The 18,436-nt window shown below is 37.1% G+C and overlaps 1 protein-coding gene across 1 annotated transcript in view; it reads right to left on the minus strand.

Annotated features, from left to right (window-relative positions):
- Window positions 1–15,352: 15,352 nt before the first annotated feature.
- LOC138355958 (autotransporter adhesin BpaC-like) overlaps window positions 15,353–18,436 on the minus strand; it is a 28,078-nt gene continuing 24,994 nt past the window's right edge. Inside the window, exon 10 of the mRNA XM_069311493.1 lies at window positions 15,353–15,484. Coding sequence (XP_069167594.1) covers window positions 15,353–15,484 — 132 coding nt within the window. The remainder of the gene's footprint in view (window positions 15,485–18,436) is intronic.

Here is an 18,436-nt window from a genome sequence, read left to right on the forward strand (position 1 = left end):
GCACCTACGGGAGAAGAGGAACCGAGAAGAGAGAAGATTGGCGAAGAGGAGATCATGAGAGGAAACATGGAGTACCTGTAGGACGCAGTGGAAATGCAAGACTATCTCGGAGTGCACGACGCGGTGGAGGCGCTGCATGCACTGAATCTTACAGTGGTAACGAGCCGTGGGAGTACACTCGTAGCCACGGAGAGGGGATTTCTTGTAGGTGTTCAGGGAACACCCATCACACCCGGTACTATGCGAGGTGGAGATACAATGAGGCAAGTGACTGGCAAGGTGGTACGAGCCACGTCACCAACTGGAGGAGTGACACTTCAGGAACGGAGGGAGCAAGAGTATAGATTGCCCTCTTGAGTGCTGCTCTTCCGATATGACTCTTATTTTAAGGGGAGGGGTATGTTGGTGCCCTCTCCTATTTCTTTCGTTTGCCGGCTTAAAGAGTCATATCAGCTCTCCCTACTGATTCTCTGAGGTTCAGGGAGTCTAATGATATATGTGGCGGCCAGTTAAGGGAAGGAAGTTATATTATAAGTTGTAAATAAAGGAAAATTGGCGCCCTGTTATAAAATGAAACAGTATCCCCTATGGCAGATATGACCTTTTGGAAGGGACACAAGCCGATCGCGGATTGGCCGACGTAGGTCGCGGGCGACAATCAGGGCCCGCCATGACGTCACCGAGTGCCCCGGGCGGCGCCAACGTCAGAGTTGTTCTGACCTTGGAAGCGACAGGACGCGCCTCGGTCTGCTCTCAAGGATTGGAGGCTCTGCAAGCCTTGTTCAGTGGATTGAGCTGGCCATCGCAGCCCATCATAGTTATTGGAGACCCTGCGCTTCTGGGAAGCAAAAGAGGAACCAAGTTCAGTGAGCAGAGAAGTGCCAAACTTGGAAAATAGTCGGCGACGACGCTGGGCGGCGCCGCTGGCTGGACGTTGAGGTCTGGAAGGTGGGCGGGCAGGCCTAGCTGTGACTGGGGTCACATCCACTGAGAATCTTGGAAGGACGACACCGTGCCTAGGACAAGGAGCAACGCCTTGTGGGAGAGGCGAGTGTGGGGAAAATAGTGATTAGCTCAGCGCCCATCGATGAACCAGGATTGGGGCAGCTGAATCTCAGGGATTGGAACGGCGACGACGCGAAGGCTTCACGACACCTGAGGACCTGTGGAACGCCCTGGATCGTCAAGGATCGACCCAAGGAAGCGTGGGAACCTCACACCATCGAGGGACAGGCGTCGTGAGCCAGGAATGTAAGGTAGATCATTTTCCCTCCCATTACCCCTTGTATGAGTAGGCTAGTTAGGCCACAATATTTACTTGTGTATGTGGCAGCAAGACTTATTACTTTAATAGTAGAATAGGCTGCAAGGCAGCTTGAGTCCAGGACTGTCAGAGAGGACAGTGTGTATGGATGGCAGGACAGTGAAGAAGAGGCGCCGACGTGGTGAAGAGGCCCTCCTGTGAGAGTGTGAGACTCCTGTCTTTCTGCCCAGTTGAAGGAGGGTTGGAGGTCGTGGAAGAAGAGGCTGACGATCTCCAGACTCATTATCCATATTTCCGTATTCATGTATTACTTGTGATTGTGTGTGTGTGTTCATGTAATTTGCATCAGTAAATCCACACATTTTATCACTGTGTTTGAGTGTGCCTCCATTTATGATATTTCTCTATGAGCATATTTCTGGCTACAAACAATATATAATACACCCACTGAACTGCGTTGCTGGGGCGCAGATATAATAACCCAGCTGGCGACCTTGCTAAGAGGAAGATAGAGAAGACAGGCGGGAAAGGAGTTCCTGCAACCTTTTTTGTCTGGCAGGCAAGACTCAGGGAGGTCATGGTTATAGGTAAGCCTGAGTCTTCCTTCATTCCCCCACGGGTCTAGGCCGGAACTGTTAACAGCAGTTTCCCCGTGTTTGACTGAAGGGCTTCCAGGGTGAATCAGTGGCACCCCTTTGTGGTGGAAGCAAAGACCTGCGGAGGTGGGCATTGTTGGTCCTCTCTTGTGTGACCAAGGAGACTCCGGTGAATCCAGGGAGTCGGAGGGGCTGAGTATTTGGGCCTTTGAGCCCCTAGCAGCCGAGTGTTAGCAGAGCCCCGGACCACCCACCCCCACGTGACAGTTTGCATAATTTTTATCGTATATTTAATGAATTAATAACAATAAACTGAATATTCACAAAAACGTGGAAAAACGGCAAAATATTGCCTAATTCGATGATATTTTGTTTAAATCACATAAAGGAAAAGGGGATGATGAACGTGAAAATATTGCTAAATTCGATGATTTTTCGTACGAAACAAACTGCAAGAAAACTTGCTTAAAATGCAAAATTATGCGAAATTCTGAGAATTCAAGGCAAAATCACATATCGTGATACTACAAGAAATAGTATGGAAATATTGGTAAAAACGAATATATTTACGTAAAATCACACTACATGAAAAACGTGAAAAAAGTCACTATTTTACCATATATGAGGATTTATACTTCAAATCATAGAGCGAGGTTTTGTATTATTTAGATCCAAGAAAAGACATATGACAATGTTGTTTCCAATAAAAATGATAAAAATCAATGTGTTTTCATTAGAATTAACTAAAATGTTCCTGATTTTCCGTTTATATTACCGATGGAAGATGTACACGAAAAACGCTCTAATCTGGCTTAAACGTCGATATATGCAATAAAAACAGAACTTCTCCCCTTTTCAATATCTTACTCAGTATTTTAACAAGAAACAAATAGATGATTGAAAATGAAGTATTTAAGGTTATTATCTAATTATTTATGTGTTTGCATCATTTATATCGTATATTTAATGAATTATTAACAATAAACTGAAAATTCACAAAAACGTGGAAAAACGGCAAAATATTGCCTAATTCGATGATATTTTGTTTAAATCACATAAAGGAAAAGGAGATAATAAACGTCAAAATATTGCTAAATTCGATGATTTTTCGTACGAAACAAAATGCAAGAAAACTTGCTTAAAATGCAATATTATACGACATTCTGAGATTTGAAGGCCAAATCACATATTGTTATACTACATGAAATAGTATCGAAATATTGGTAAAAATGAATATATTTACGTAAAATCAAACTACATGATTAACGTGAAAAAGTCACTATTTTACCATATTTGAGGATTTTAACTTCAAATCATAGAGCGAAGTTTCGTATTCTTTAGATCCAAGAAAAGACATATGACAATGTTGTTTCCAATACAAATGATAAAAACAATGTGTTTTCATTAGAATTAACTAAAATGTTCTTGATTTTCCGTTTATATTACCGATGGAAGATGTACACGTAAAACCGCTCTAATCCGGCTGAAACGTCGATATATGCAATAAAAAACCGAACTTCTCCCCTTTTCAATATCTTACTCAGCATTTTAACGAGAAACAAATAGATGATTGAAAATGAAGTATTTAAGGTTATTATCTAATCAATTATGTGTTTGCATCATTTTTATCGTATATTTAATGAATTAATAACAATAAACTGAAAATTCACAAAAACGTGGAAAAACGGCAAAATATTGCCTAATTCGATGATATTTTGTTATATCACATAAAGGAAAAGGTGATGATGAACGTGAAAATATTGCTAAATTCGATGATTTTTCGTACGAAACAAAATGCAAGAAAACTTGCTTAAAATGCAATATTATGCGAAATTCTGAGAATTGAAGGCAAAATCACATATCGTGATACTACATGAAATAGTATCGAAATATTGGTAAAAACGAATATACTTACGTAAAATCACACTACATGAAAAACGTGAAAAAAGTCACTATTTTACCATATACGAGGATTTAAACTTCAAATCATAGAGCGAGGTTTCGTATTATTAGGTCCAAGAAAAGACATATGACAATGTTGTTTCCAATAAAAATGATGAAAATCAATGTGTTTTCATTAAATGTTCCTGATTTTCCGTTTATATTACCGATGGAAGATGTACACGAAAAACGCTCTAATCCGGCTTAAACGTCGATATATGCAATAAAAACAGAACTTCTCACCTTTTCAATATCTTACTCAGTATTTTAACGAGAAAGAAATAGATGATTGAAAATGAAGTATTTAAGGTTATTATCTAATTAATTATGTGTTTGCATCATTTATATCGTATATTAAATGAATTATTAACAATAAACTGAAAATTCACAAAAACGTGGAATAACGGCAAAATATTGCCTAATTCGATGATATTTTGTTTAAATCACATAAAGGGAGAGGAGATGATAAACGTCTAAATATTGCTAAATTCGATGATTTTTCGTACGAAACAAAATGCAAGAAAACTTGCTTAAAATGCAATATTATGCGACATTCTGAGATTTGAAGGCCAAATCACATATTGTTATACTACATGAAATAGTATCGAAATATTGGTAAAAATGAATATATTTACGTAAAATCAAACTACATGATTAACGTGAAAAAGTCACTATTTTACCATATTTGAGGATTTTAACTTCAAATCATAGAGCGAAGTTTCGTATTATTTAGATCCAAGAAAAGACATATGACAATGTTGTTTCCAATACAAATGATAAAAACAATGTGTTTTCATTACAATTAACTAAAATGTTCTTGATTTTCCGTTTATATTACGATGGAAGATGTAAACGTAAAACCGCTCTAATCCGACTGAAACGTCGATATATGCAATAAAAAACCGAACTTCTCCCCTTTTCAATATCTTACTCAGCATTTTAACGAGAAACAAATAGATGATTGAAAATGAAGTATTTAAGGTTATTATCTAATCAATTATGTGTTTGCATCATTTTTATCGTATATTTAATGAATTAATAACAATAAACTGAACATTCACAAAAACGTGGAAAAACGGCAAAATATTGCCTAATTCAACGATATTTTGTTATATCACATAAAGGAAAAGGTGATGATGAACATGAAAATATTGCTAAATTCGATGATTTTTCGTACGAAACAAAATGCAAGAAAACTTGCTTAAAATGCAATATTATGCGAAATTCTGAGAATTGAAGGCAAAATCACATATCGTGATACTACATGAAATAGTATCGAAATATTGGTAAAAACGAATATACTTACGTAAAATCACACTACATGAAAAACGTGAAAAAAGTCACTATTTTACCATATACGAGGATTTAAACTTCAAATCATAGAGCGAGGTTTCGTATTATTAGGTCCAAGAAAAGACATATGACAATGTTGTTTCCAATAAAAATGATAAAAATCAATGTGTTTTCATTAGAATTAACTAAAATGTTCCTGATTTTCCGTTTATATTACGATGGAAGATGTACACGAAAAACGCTCTAATCCGGCTTAAACGTCGATATATGCAATAAAAACAGAGCTTCTCACCTTTTCAATATCTTACTCAGTATTTTAACGAGAAAGAAATAGATGATTGAAAATGAAGTATTTAAGGTTATTATCTAATTAATTATGTGTTTGCATCATTTATATCGTATATTTAATGAATTATTAACAATAAACTGAAAATTCACAAAAACGTGGAATAACGGCAAAATATTGCCTAATTCGATGATATTTTGTTTAAATCACATAAAGGGAGAGGAGATGATAAACGTCTAAATATTGCTAAATTCGATGATTTTTCGTACGAAACAAAATGCAAGAAAACTTGCTTAAAATGCAATATTATGCGACATTCTGAGAATTGAAGGCAAAATCACATATCGTGATACTACATGAAATAGTATCGAAATATTGGTAAAAACGAATATACTTACGTAAAATCAAACTACATGATTAACGTGAAAAAGTCACTATTTTACCATATTTGAGGATTTTAACTTCAAATCATAGAGCGAAGTTTCGTATTATTTAGATCCAAGAAAAGACATATGACAATGTTGTTTCCAATACAAATGATAAAAACAATGTGTTTTCATTAGAATTAACTAAAATGTTCTTGATTTTCCGTTTATATTACCGATGGAAGATGTACACGTAAAACCGCTCTAATCCGGCTGAAACGTCGATATATGCAATAAAAAACCGAACTTCTCCCCTTTTCAATATCTTACTCAGCATTTTAACGAGAAACAAACAGATGATTGAAAATGAAGTATTTAAGGTTATTATCTAATCAATTATGTGTTTGCATCATTTTTATCGTATATTTAATGAATTAATAACAATAAACTGAACATTCACAAAAACGTGGAAAAACGGCAAAATATTGCCTAATTCGAAGATATTTTGTTATATCACATAAAGGAAAAGGTGATGATGAACGTGAAAATATTGCTAAATTCGATGATTTTTCGTACGAAACAAAATGCAAGAAAACTTGCTTAAAATGCAATATTATGCGAAATTCTGAGAATTGAAGGCAAAATCACATATCGTGATACTACATGAAATAGTATCGAAATATTGGTAAAAACGAATATACTTACGTAAAATCACACTACATGAAAAACGTGAAAAAAGTCACTATTTTACCATATACGAGGATTTAAACTTCAAATCATAGAGCGAGGTTTCGTATTATTAGGTCCAAGAAAAGACATATGACAATGTTGTTTCCAATAAAAATGATAAAAATCAATGTGTTTTCATTAGAATTAACTAAAATGTTCCTGATTTTCCGTTTATATTACCGATGGAAGATGTACACGAAAAACGCTCTAATCCGGCTGAAACGTCGATATATGCAATAAAAACAGAACTTCTCACCTTTTCAATATCTTACTCAGTATTTTAACGAGAAAAAAATAGATGATTGAAAATGAAGTATTTAAGGTTATTATCTAATTAATTATGTGTTTGCATCATTTATATCGTATATTTAATGAATTATTAACAATAAACTGAAAATTCACAAAAACGTGGAATAACGGCAAAATATTGCCTAATTCGATGATATTTTGTTTAAATCACATAAAGGGAGAGATGATAAACGTCTAAATATTGCTAAATTCGATGATTTTTCGTACGAAACAAAATGCAAGAAAACTTGCTTAAAATGCAATATTATGCGACATTCTGAGATTTGAAGGCCAAATCACATATTGTTATACTACATGAAATAGTATCGAAATATTGGTAAAAATGAATATATTTACGTAATATCAAACTAAATGATTAACGTGAAAAAGTCACTGTTTTACCATATTTGAGGATTTTAACTTCAAATCATAGAGCGAGGTTTCGTATTATTAGGTCCAAGAAAAGACATATGACAATCTTGTTTCCAATAAAAATGATAAAAATCAATGTGTTTTCATTAGAATTAACTAAAATGTTCCTGATTTTCCGTTTATATTACCGATGGAAGATGTACACGAAAAACGCTCTAATCCGGCTTAAACGTCGATATATGCAATAAAAACAGAACTTCTCCCCTTTTCAATATCTTACTCAGTATTTTAACGAGAAAGAAATAGATGATTGAAAATGAAGTATTTAAGGTTATTATCTAATTAATTATGTGTTTGCATCATTTATATCGTATATTTAATGAATTATTAACAATAACTGAAAATTCACAAAAACGTGGAAAAACGGCAAAATATTGCCTAATTCGATGATATTTTGTTTAAATCACATAAAGGGAGAGATGATAAACGTCAAAATATTGCTAAATTCGATGATTTTTCGTACGAAACAAAATGCAAGAAAACTTGCTTAAAATGCAATATTATGCGACATTCTGAGATTTGAAGGCCAAATCACATATTGTGATACTACACGAAATAGTATCGAAATATTGGTAAAAATGAATATATTTACGTAATATCAAACTAAATGATTAACGTGAAAAAGTCACTATTTTACCATATTTGAGGATTTTAACTTCAAATCATAGAGCGAGGTTTCGTATTATTTAGATCCAAGAAAAGACATTTGAGAATGGTGTTTCCAATACAAATTATAAAAAACAATGTGTTTTCATTAGAATTAACTAAAATGTTCTTGATTTTCCGTTTATATTACCGAAGGAAGATGTACACGTAAAACCGCTCTAATCCGGCTGAAACGTCGATATATGCAATAAAAACCGAACGTCTCCAATTTTCAATATCTTACTCAGTATTTTAACGAGAAACAAATAGATGATTGAAAATGAAGTATTTAAGGTTATTATATAATCAATTATGTTTTTGCATCATTTTTTTCGTATATATAATGAATTAATACCAATAAACTGAAAATTCACAAAAACGTGGAAAAACGGTAAAATAATGCCTAATTCGATGATATTTTGTTTAAATCACATAAAGGAAAAGGGGAAGATAAACGTCAAAATATTGCTAAATTTGATTTTTTTTCGTACGAAACAAAATACAAGAAAACTTGCTTAAAATGCAATATTATGCGAAATTCTGAGATTTGAAGGCCAAATCACATATCTTGATACTACATGAAATAGTATCGAAATATTGGTAAAAACGAATATATTTACGTAATATCAAACTACATGATTAACGTGAAAAAGTCACTATTTTACCATATTTGAGGATTTTAACTTCAAATCATAGAGCGAGGTTTCGTATTATTTAGATCCAAGAAAAGACATATGACAATATTGTTTCCAATACAAATGATAAAAACAATGTGTTTTCATTAGAATTAACTAAAATGTTCTTGATTTTCCGTTTATATTACCGATGGAAGATGTATACGTAAAACCGCTCTAATCCGTCTGAAACGTCGATATATGCAAAAAAAAACTGAACTTCTCCCTTTTTCAATATCTTACTCAGCATTTTAACGAGAAACAAATAGATGATTGAAAATGAAGTATTTAAGGTTATTTTCTAATCAATTATGTGTTTGCATCATTTTTATCGTATATTTAATGAATTGTTAACAATAAACTGAAAATTCACAAAAACGTGGAAAAACGGCAAAATATTGCCTAATTCGATGATATTTTGTTTAAATCAAATAAAGGAAAAGGAGATAATAAACGTCAAAATATTGCTAAATTCGATGATTTTTCGTACGAAACAAAATGCAAAAAAACTTGCTTAAAATGCAATATTATACGACGTTCTGAGATTTGAAGGCCAAATCACATATTGTTATACTACATGAAATAGTATCGAAATATTGGTAAAAATGAATATATTTACGTAATATCAAACTACATGATTAACGTAAAAAAGTCACTATTTTACCATATATGAGGATTTTAACTTCAAATCATAAAGCGAGGTTTCGTATTATTTAGATCCAAGAAAAGACATTTGAAAATGGTGTTTCCAATACAAATGATAAAAAACAATGTGCTTTCATTAGAATTAACTAAAATTTTCCTGATTTATCGTTTATATTACCGATGGAAGATGTACACGAAAACCGCTCAATTCCGGCTGAAACGTCGATATATGCAATAAAAGCAGAACTTCTCCCCTTTTCAATATCTTACTCAGTGTTTTAACGAGAAACAAATAGTTGATTGAAAATGAAGTATTTAAGGTTATTATCTAATCAATTATGTGTTTGCTTCATTTTTATCGTATATATAATGAATTAATACCAATAAACTGAAAATTCACAAAAACGTGGAAAAACGGCAAAATATTGCCTAATTCGATGATATTTTGTTTAAATCACATAAAGGAAAAGGGGGATGATAAACGTCAAAATATTGCTAAATTTGATGATTTTTCGTACGAAACAAAATGCAAGAAAACTTGCTTAAGAAGCAATATTATGCGAAATTCTGAGATTTGAAAGCCAAATCACATATCTTGATACTACATGAAATAGTATCGAAATATTGGTAAAAATTAATATATTTACGTAATATCAAACTACATGAAAAACGTGAAAAAAGTCACTATTATACCATATTTGAGGATTTTAACTTCAAATCATAGAGCGAGGTTTCGTATTATTTAGATCCAAGAAAAGACATATGACAATGTTGTTTCCAATACAAATGATAAAAACCAGAGTGTTTTCATTAGAATTAACTAAAATGTTCTTGATTTTCCGTTTATATTACCTATGGAAGATGTACACGTAAAACCGCTCAATTATAACCGCTAATTTATATATATTATAAATTATCTATCGAAACACACTGGCAGGGGTCTCCAGCAACACACTGGCAGGGGTCTTTCACGCTTTACCCGACGCTTTATCCGACGTTTACCCGACGGTTTACCCGACGGTTTACCCTGACAGTTTACCCGACGTTTTATCCGACGTTTTCCCGACGCTTTACCCTGACAGTTTACCCGACGGTTTACCCGACGCTTTACTCTCACAGTTTACCCGACGGTTTACAATGACGGTTTACCCGACGTGTTTAGTTTACAGTTTACACGTCAGTTATCATGAGAACAGATTTTCGACTATTTTATTTTATTTATTCGACGACTTACACGACGGGTAAACCCCGTCGGGTTTACCTGTCTGGTTTACCCGTTTTTACACGGGTAAAAAACGGGTAAAAATTATCCGACGATTTACCCGACGATTTACGATTCATTCGGCGCTTTATTTATTCATTTTTATTTATTCATTTTTATTTATTATATTTTTATTTTTTTATTATTTATTTAATATAATAGACATTATATATATATACATAACATTAGATATACAGATTACATTAGATATACAGATTAAATTAGATATTACATTACATTACATTAGATATTAGGTTACAGACACTAGATATAGACATATTGTTTATTTTATTATATAGACATTACATATATATTACATTAGATATACATTACATTAGATATACATTACATTACATTACATATTACATTACATTACATTATTACATTACATATTACATTACATTACATTACATATTACATTACATTACATATTACATTACATTACATTACATATTACATTACATTACAACATATTACATTACATTACATATTACATTACATTACATATTACATTACATTACATATGTAATTACATTACATATGTAATTACATTACATATGTAATTACATTACATATGTAATTACATTACATATGTAATTACATTACATATGTAATTACATTACATTACATATTACATTACATTACATATTACATTACATATTACATATTACATTACATATTACATTACATTACATATTACATTACATATTACATATTACATTACATTACATTAGATATTACATTACATATTACATTACATTACATTACATTATGTAATGTAATGGAATGGAATGTAATATCTAATGTAATGTAATGTAATATGTAATATGTAATGTAATATGTAATGTAATGTAATATGTAATGTAATGTAATATGTAATGTAATGTAATTACATATGTAATTACATTACATATGTAATTACATTACATATGTAATTACATTACATATGTAATTACATTACATATTACATTACATATTACATATTACATTACATTACATTAGATATTACGTTACATATTACATTACATTACATTACATTACATTAGATATTAGATTACAGACATTAGATGTATACATATTATTTATTTTATTATATAGACATGACCTGACCCGACACGACCTGACCTCGCCTTACCTAATCTAACTCGGGTCCAGGTGTGGGTCCGTGGGCCCCCGGACTTCCCTTCCCTTCCCTTCCCGGACCGGACCCTTCCCCACATCCCAGGGTCAGGTCAGGTCAGGTCAAGTTTTAGCTACCCAGAGACCTCATAGTCGAGATGGACGGACGCAGCTACAGGACGGGACACACACAAATCTGTGCCCTGTAGTTACACCGTTTTGACAGACTCGAACACACGTCAGTTCTCATGAGAACAGATTCCCATCCGACTAGGCCATTCTGGGGTCGCCAAGTTTTCCAAAGCTGGTTCTTATATTTATATTGAGTAATTTGGTAACATGTCGTCGACGGTTTAATGCTCCAATATTCCAGCTGAACAAAATATATATTTGGCTGCAACAGTTAACTTTGATACGTTTGAGTAAATAATATCTGTAATTATTGTATTTGGGCGTTAATAAACAGGGTAAAGCTCCGACGTAAATTTGCCTGGCGTGGATGGGTTTTTGTTTGGGCTATTTGGGGAGGAGGAGGAGAATGACGTCTTGACTGGAAGCTGAAGGGGAGTGTGAAGCCCAGAAGGAGACCAACACGTTGATAACTTAGACAATATTGAGGGCATTTTTCGACATTTAAATTAATATACACGGAAGTAAAATTTAAAGAGAGAGACTCAAGTGTTTTTTTGACTCATGAAGGTTAATAATTTACTAACTTTTATGGTACTGAAAGGGACTATTTTCACTTTGTGAGAGAAGTTGTAGGAATTGTGGTAAGCTATTAGTTAGAAAAAAAGGGCAATCAACATTGTAAGAGTTTTTTCTCCTCATCTGCAGAGTAGGAGTGAGGACAGCACAAACAGTGTGTTGCCGTTCTCTCGCTGTCTCTCTCTCTCATCTTCCTCTGATCTTCCTCTCTTCTGTTCTCTTTCTGACTTTGTATGTTATGCCTGTTTCTTTCTCTGTATTTCTGCCTCTCTCGCTCTCCCATGATACCAGTTCACAACATGCTGACTAACTCCTGGCTACCAATTTACTGCTAGGTGAACAGATGCATTTAATGAGAGGAAATGTGCCCAAACATTTTATGTCGTGAACGGCTTAGTAGGACCAATTACTACCCTACCCCCACGATACAACCCCACAACATGCTGACTAAGTACTGGGTTCATATTTACTGCTAGGTGAACAGATGCATTAGGTGAGAGGAAATGTGCCCAAGCCATTTCTGCAGCCACTGGTAATCGAACCTAGAATTCCGGATTTTGAGTCAACAATGAACACGTAAAACTTTCATATTTGTCTCAGTTTGAGTATATGTGTGCTTGTGTGGCTTACTCTCTCTGTCTCCATGTCTTCCTCTCTCTATACATATCTTTCTCTTTATCTCATTATATATCATAAAACTGTTAAACTTCGATATTTCTGGTACGTACAGGCTATCAGAAATAAATGTGGTTCACAAGGATTCTCTCACACATGTTACTGGAACACAGATACTATCACCTTCATATGTCAGTCATGGTTTAGGTAATGACATCGAACCTGACGCAACCTGACCTGACGCAACCTGACCTGACGCAACCTGACCTGATACAACCTGACCTGACACTACCTGACCTGACGCAACCTGACCTGATGCAACCTGACCTGACGCTACCTGACCTGACTCAACCTGATCTGACGCCACCTGACCTGACGCTACCTGACCTGACGCAACCTAACCTAACGCAACCTGACCTGACCTGACGCTACCTGACCTGACGCAACCTGACCTGACGCTACCTGACCTGACCCTACCTGACCTGGCCTGACGCTACCTGACCTGACGCTACCTGACCTGACGCAACCTGACCTGACAGAACCTGACCTGACGCAACCTGACCTGAAGCAACTTAACCTGACCCTACCTGACCTGACGCAACCTAACCTCACGCAACCTGACCTGACGCAACCTGACCTGACGCAACCTGACCTGACGCAACCTAACCTGACGCAACCAGACCTGACCTGACGCTACCTGACCTGACACAACCTGAACTGACACAACCTGACCTGACGCAACCTTACCTGACGCAAGCTGACCTGATGCTACCTGACCTGACGCAACCTGACCTGATACAACCTGACCTGACGCAAACTGACCTGACGCAACCTGACCAGACGTTACCTGACCTGACGCAACCTGACCTGACACAACCTGACCTGACGCCACCTGACCTGACGCAACCTGACCTGACACAACCTGGCCTGACGCAACCTGATCTGGCGCTACCTGACCTGACTCAACCTGACCTGACACAAACCTACCTGACCTGACCTTCAGTAATTGGCCTATTTTCTGTATAAAAAGTCGTAATTTCAAACTGCGAATACGTGCAGAGAGCCAGAATTTGAATCCAAAATATGGCTCAAGTGTAGAATTTGGGATGTTTGGGTTATTTTGAAAACAGCAGGGAGGGTTAGGGCAAAATGTGATCCATCGCTGCATTCAAGAAATTGGCACTTTTCGGTATAAAAAGTCATAATTTCAAACTGCGAATACGTGCAGAGAGCCAGAATTTGGCTCCAAAATATGGCGCAAGCGTCGAATTTGGGATGTTTATAATATATTGAAAACTGCAGGGGGGGTTTGGTCAAAATGTGACCCATCGCCGCTCTCAGTAATTGTCATATTTTCGGTAAAAAAATTCGTATATTCAAACTGCGAATACGTGCAGAGGGCCAGAATTTCCCTGCAAAATAGGGCTCAGGCGTCGAATTTGGGATGTTTGGGATATTTTGAGAACTAAAGAAAGGGTTTGGGCAAAATGTGATCCATCGCCGCTTTCAGTAATTGGCATATTTTCGGTATAAAAATTCGTAATTTAAAACTGCGAATACGTGCAGAGAGCCAGAATTTGGATCTAAAATATGGCTCAAGGGTCGAATTTAGAATGTTTGGGATATTTTGAAAACTGCAGGGGGTTTAGCAAAATGTGTTCCATCGCCGCTCTCAGTAATTGGCATATTGATCTTCTCGAGATGTGATCTTCTGGTGATGTGATCTTCTGGAGATGTGATCTTCTGGTAATGTGATCTTTTGGAGATTTGATCTTCTGGAGATGTGATCATCTCGAGATGTGATCATCTCGAGATGTGATCTTCTGGTGATGTGATCTTCTGGAGATGTGATCTTCTGGAGATGTGATCTTCTAGTGATGTGATCTTCTCGAGATATGGTCCTCTGCAGATGTGATCTTCTCGAGATGTGATCTTCTGGATATGTGATCTTCTGGGGATTTGATCTTCTGGTGATGTGATCTTCTGGAGATGTGATCCTCTGGAGATGTGATCTTCTCGAGATGTGATCTTCTGGAGATGTGATCTTCTGGTGATGTGATCTTCTCGAGATGTGATCTTCTGGAGATGTGATCTTCTGTAGATGTGATCTTATGGAGATGTGATCTTCTGGGGATTTGATCTTCTAAGGATGTGATCTTCTGGGGATGTGATCTTCTGGGGATGTGATCTTCTGGGGATGTGATCTTCTGGTGATGTGATCTTCTCGAGATGTGATCTTTTGGAGATGTGATCTTCTCGAGATGTGATCTTCTGCTTATGTGATCTTCTGGAGATGTAATCATCTGGTGATGTGATCTTCTGGAGATGTGATCTTCTCGAGATGTGATCTTCTCGAGATGTGATCATCTGGTGATGTGATCTTCTGGAGATGTGATCATCTGGTGATGTGATCTTCTGGAGATGTGATCTTCTGGAGGTGTGATCTTCTCGAGACGTGATCTTCTCGAGATGTAATCTTCTGGTTATGTGATCATCTCGAGATGTGATCTTCTCGAGATGTGATCTTCTGGTGATGCGATCTTCTGGAGATATGATCATCTGGAGATATTATCTTCTGTTGATGTGATCTTCTGGAGATGTGATGTTCCCGAGATGTGATATTCTGGAGATATGATCTTCTGGAGATGTGATCATCTGGAGATGTGATCTTCTGGAGATGTGATCATCTGGAGATGTGATGTTCTGGAGACGTGATCTTCTGGAGACGGGATTTTCTAGAGATGTGATCTTCTCGAGATGTGATCTTCCTCTGGAGATGTGATCTTCTGGAGATGTGATCTCCTGGAGATGTGATCTTCTGGAGATGTGATCTTCTCGAGATGTGATTTTCCGGAGATGTGATCTTCTGGGGATGTGATCTTCTGGAGATGTGATCATCTGGAGATATTATCTTCTGTTGATATGATCTTCTGGAGATGTGATGTTCCCGAGATGTGATATTCTGGAGATATGATCTTCTGGAGATGTGATCATCTGGAGATGTGATCTTCTGGAGATGTGATCATCTGGAGATGTGATGTTCTGGAGACGTGATCTTCTGGAGACGGGATTTTCTAGAGATGTGATCTTCTCGAGATGTGATCTTCTCGAGATGTGATCTTCTCGAGATGTGATCTTCCTCTGGAGATGTGATCTTCTGGAGATGTGATCTTCCTCTGGAGATGTGATCTTCTGGAGATGTGATCTTCTTGAGATGTGATTTTCCGGAGATGTGATCTTCTGGCGATGTGATCTTCTCGAGATGTGATCTTCTCGAGATGTGATCTTCTGGAGATGTGATCTTCTGGAGATGTGATCTTCTGGGAGATGTGATCTTCTGGAGAGATGTGTCTGGAGATTTTTCTGGACATGTGGTCTTCTGGAGATGTGATCTTCTGGAGATGTGATCTTCTGGTGACGTGGTCTTCTCGAGATGTGATCTTCTGGTGATGTGATCTTCTCGTGATGTGATCTTCTCGTGATGTGATCTTCTCGGGATGTGATCTTCCTGTGATGTGATTTTCTCGAGATGTGATGTTCTCGAGATGTGATATTCCTGTAATGTGATCTCGAGATGTGATTTTCTCGAGATGTGATCTTCTCGAGATGTGATCTTCTCGAGATGTGATCTTCTGGTAATTTGATCTTCTGGAGATGTGATCTTCTCGAGATGTGATCTTCTCGAGATGTGATCTTCCTGTGATGTGATCTTCTCGAGATGTGATCTTCTCGAGATGTGATCTTCCTGTGATGTGATCTTCTGGAGATGTGATCTTCTGGGAATGTGATCTTCTCGAGATGTGATCTTCTCGAGATGTGATCTTCCTGTGATGTGATCTTCTGGAGATGTGATCTTCTGGGAATGTGATCTTCTGGTAAAATGATCTTCTGGAGATGTGATCTTCAGGAGATGTGATCTTCTGGAGATGTGATCTTCTCGAGATGTGATCTTCCTGTGATGTGATCTTCTGGAGATATGATCTTCTGGGAATGTGATCTTCTGGTAATGTGATCTTCTGGAGATGTGATCTTCTGGGGATGTGATCTTCTCGAGATGTGATCTTCTCGAGATGTGATCTTCCTCTGGAGATAGTGGCCTACTCCTAATACATCGCAATTTACGTAATCTAGCAATACGTTAAAATGTGACGAACAAATTAGTTAAAATTAAAGCACCATAATATTGATGTTTTCTTTTCATCGACCCTTGGTGTGTGTTCAATATCCTTAGCGTAGTGTTCACTATCCTTAGTGTTATGTTCACTATCCTTGGCGTGGTGTTCACTATCCTAAGTGTGGTGTTCACTATCCTTAGCATAATGTTCACTATCCTTGGCGTGGTGTTCACTATCCTTGACGTGGTGTTCACTACCCTTGGCGTGTTGTTCACTATCCTTAGCGTAGTGTTCACTATCCTTGGCGTGGTGTTCACTATCCTTAGCGTGGTGCTCACTACCCTTGGTGTGGTGTTCACTATCCTTAGCGTAGTGTTCACTATCCTTGGCGTGGTGTTCACTATCCTTAGCTTGGTGTTCACTACCCTTGGTGTGGTGTTCACTATCCTTGGCATGGTGTTCACTATCCTTGGTGTGGAGTTCACTATCCTTGGCGTGGTGTTCACTATCATTGGCGTGGTGTTCACTGCCCTTAGTGTGGTGTTCACTATCCTTAGCGTGGTGTTCACTATCCTTGTGTGGTGTTCACTATCCTTGGCGTGGTGCTCACTATCCTTGGCGTGGTTTTCACTACCCCTGGTGTGGTGTTCACTATCCTTGGCGTGGTGTTCACAATCCTTGGCGTGGTGTTCACTGTCCTTGGCGTGGTGTTCACTATCCTTGGCGTGGTGTTCACTAACCTTGGCGTGGTGTTCACTGAACTTGGCGTGGTGTTCACTATCCATGGAGTGGTGTTCACTATCCTTGGCGTGGTGTTCACTGAACTAGGCGTGTTGTTCACTATCCTTAGCGTGCTGTTCACTATCCTTCGCGTGGTATTTACTATCCAAGGCGTGGTGTTCACTATCCTTGGCGTGGTGTTCACTATCCCTGGCGTGGTGTTCACTATCCTTGGCGTGGTGTTCACTACCCTTGGGGCGGTGTTCACTACCCTTAGCGTAGTGTTCACTATCCTTCGCGTGGTGTTCACTATCCTTGGCGTGGTGTTCACTAGCATTGGTGTGGTGTTCACTATCCATGGCGTGGTGTTCACTATCCTTGTGTGGTGTTCACTATCCTTAACATGGTGTTCACTATCCTTAGCGTGGTGTTCACGATTAATGTCGTGGTGTTCACTAACCTTGGCGTGGTGTTCACTGAACTTGGCGTGGTGTTCAGTATCCTTGGAGTGGTGTTCACTATCCTTAACGTGGTGTTCACTATCCTTAGCGTGGTGTTCACTATCCTTGGCGTGGTGTTCACTTCCCTTAGCGTGGTGTTCACTATCCTTAGCGTGGTGTTCACTATCCTTTGCGTGGTGTTCACTGAACTCGGCGTGGTGTTCACTGAACTTGGCGTTGATTTTCAAAACCCTTGGCGTGGTGTTCACTACCCTTCGCGTGGTGTTCACAACCTTTGGC

Source organism: Procambarus clarkii, chromosome 70, assembly GCF_040958095.1.
Source record: "Procambarus clarkii isolate CNS0578487 chromosome 70, FALCON_Pclarkii_2.0, whole genome shotgun sequence".
NCBI lineage: Eukaryota > Metazoa > Arthropoda > Malacostraca > Decapoda > Cambaridae > Procambarus > Procambarus clarkii.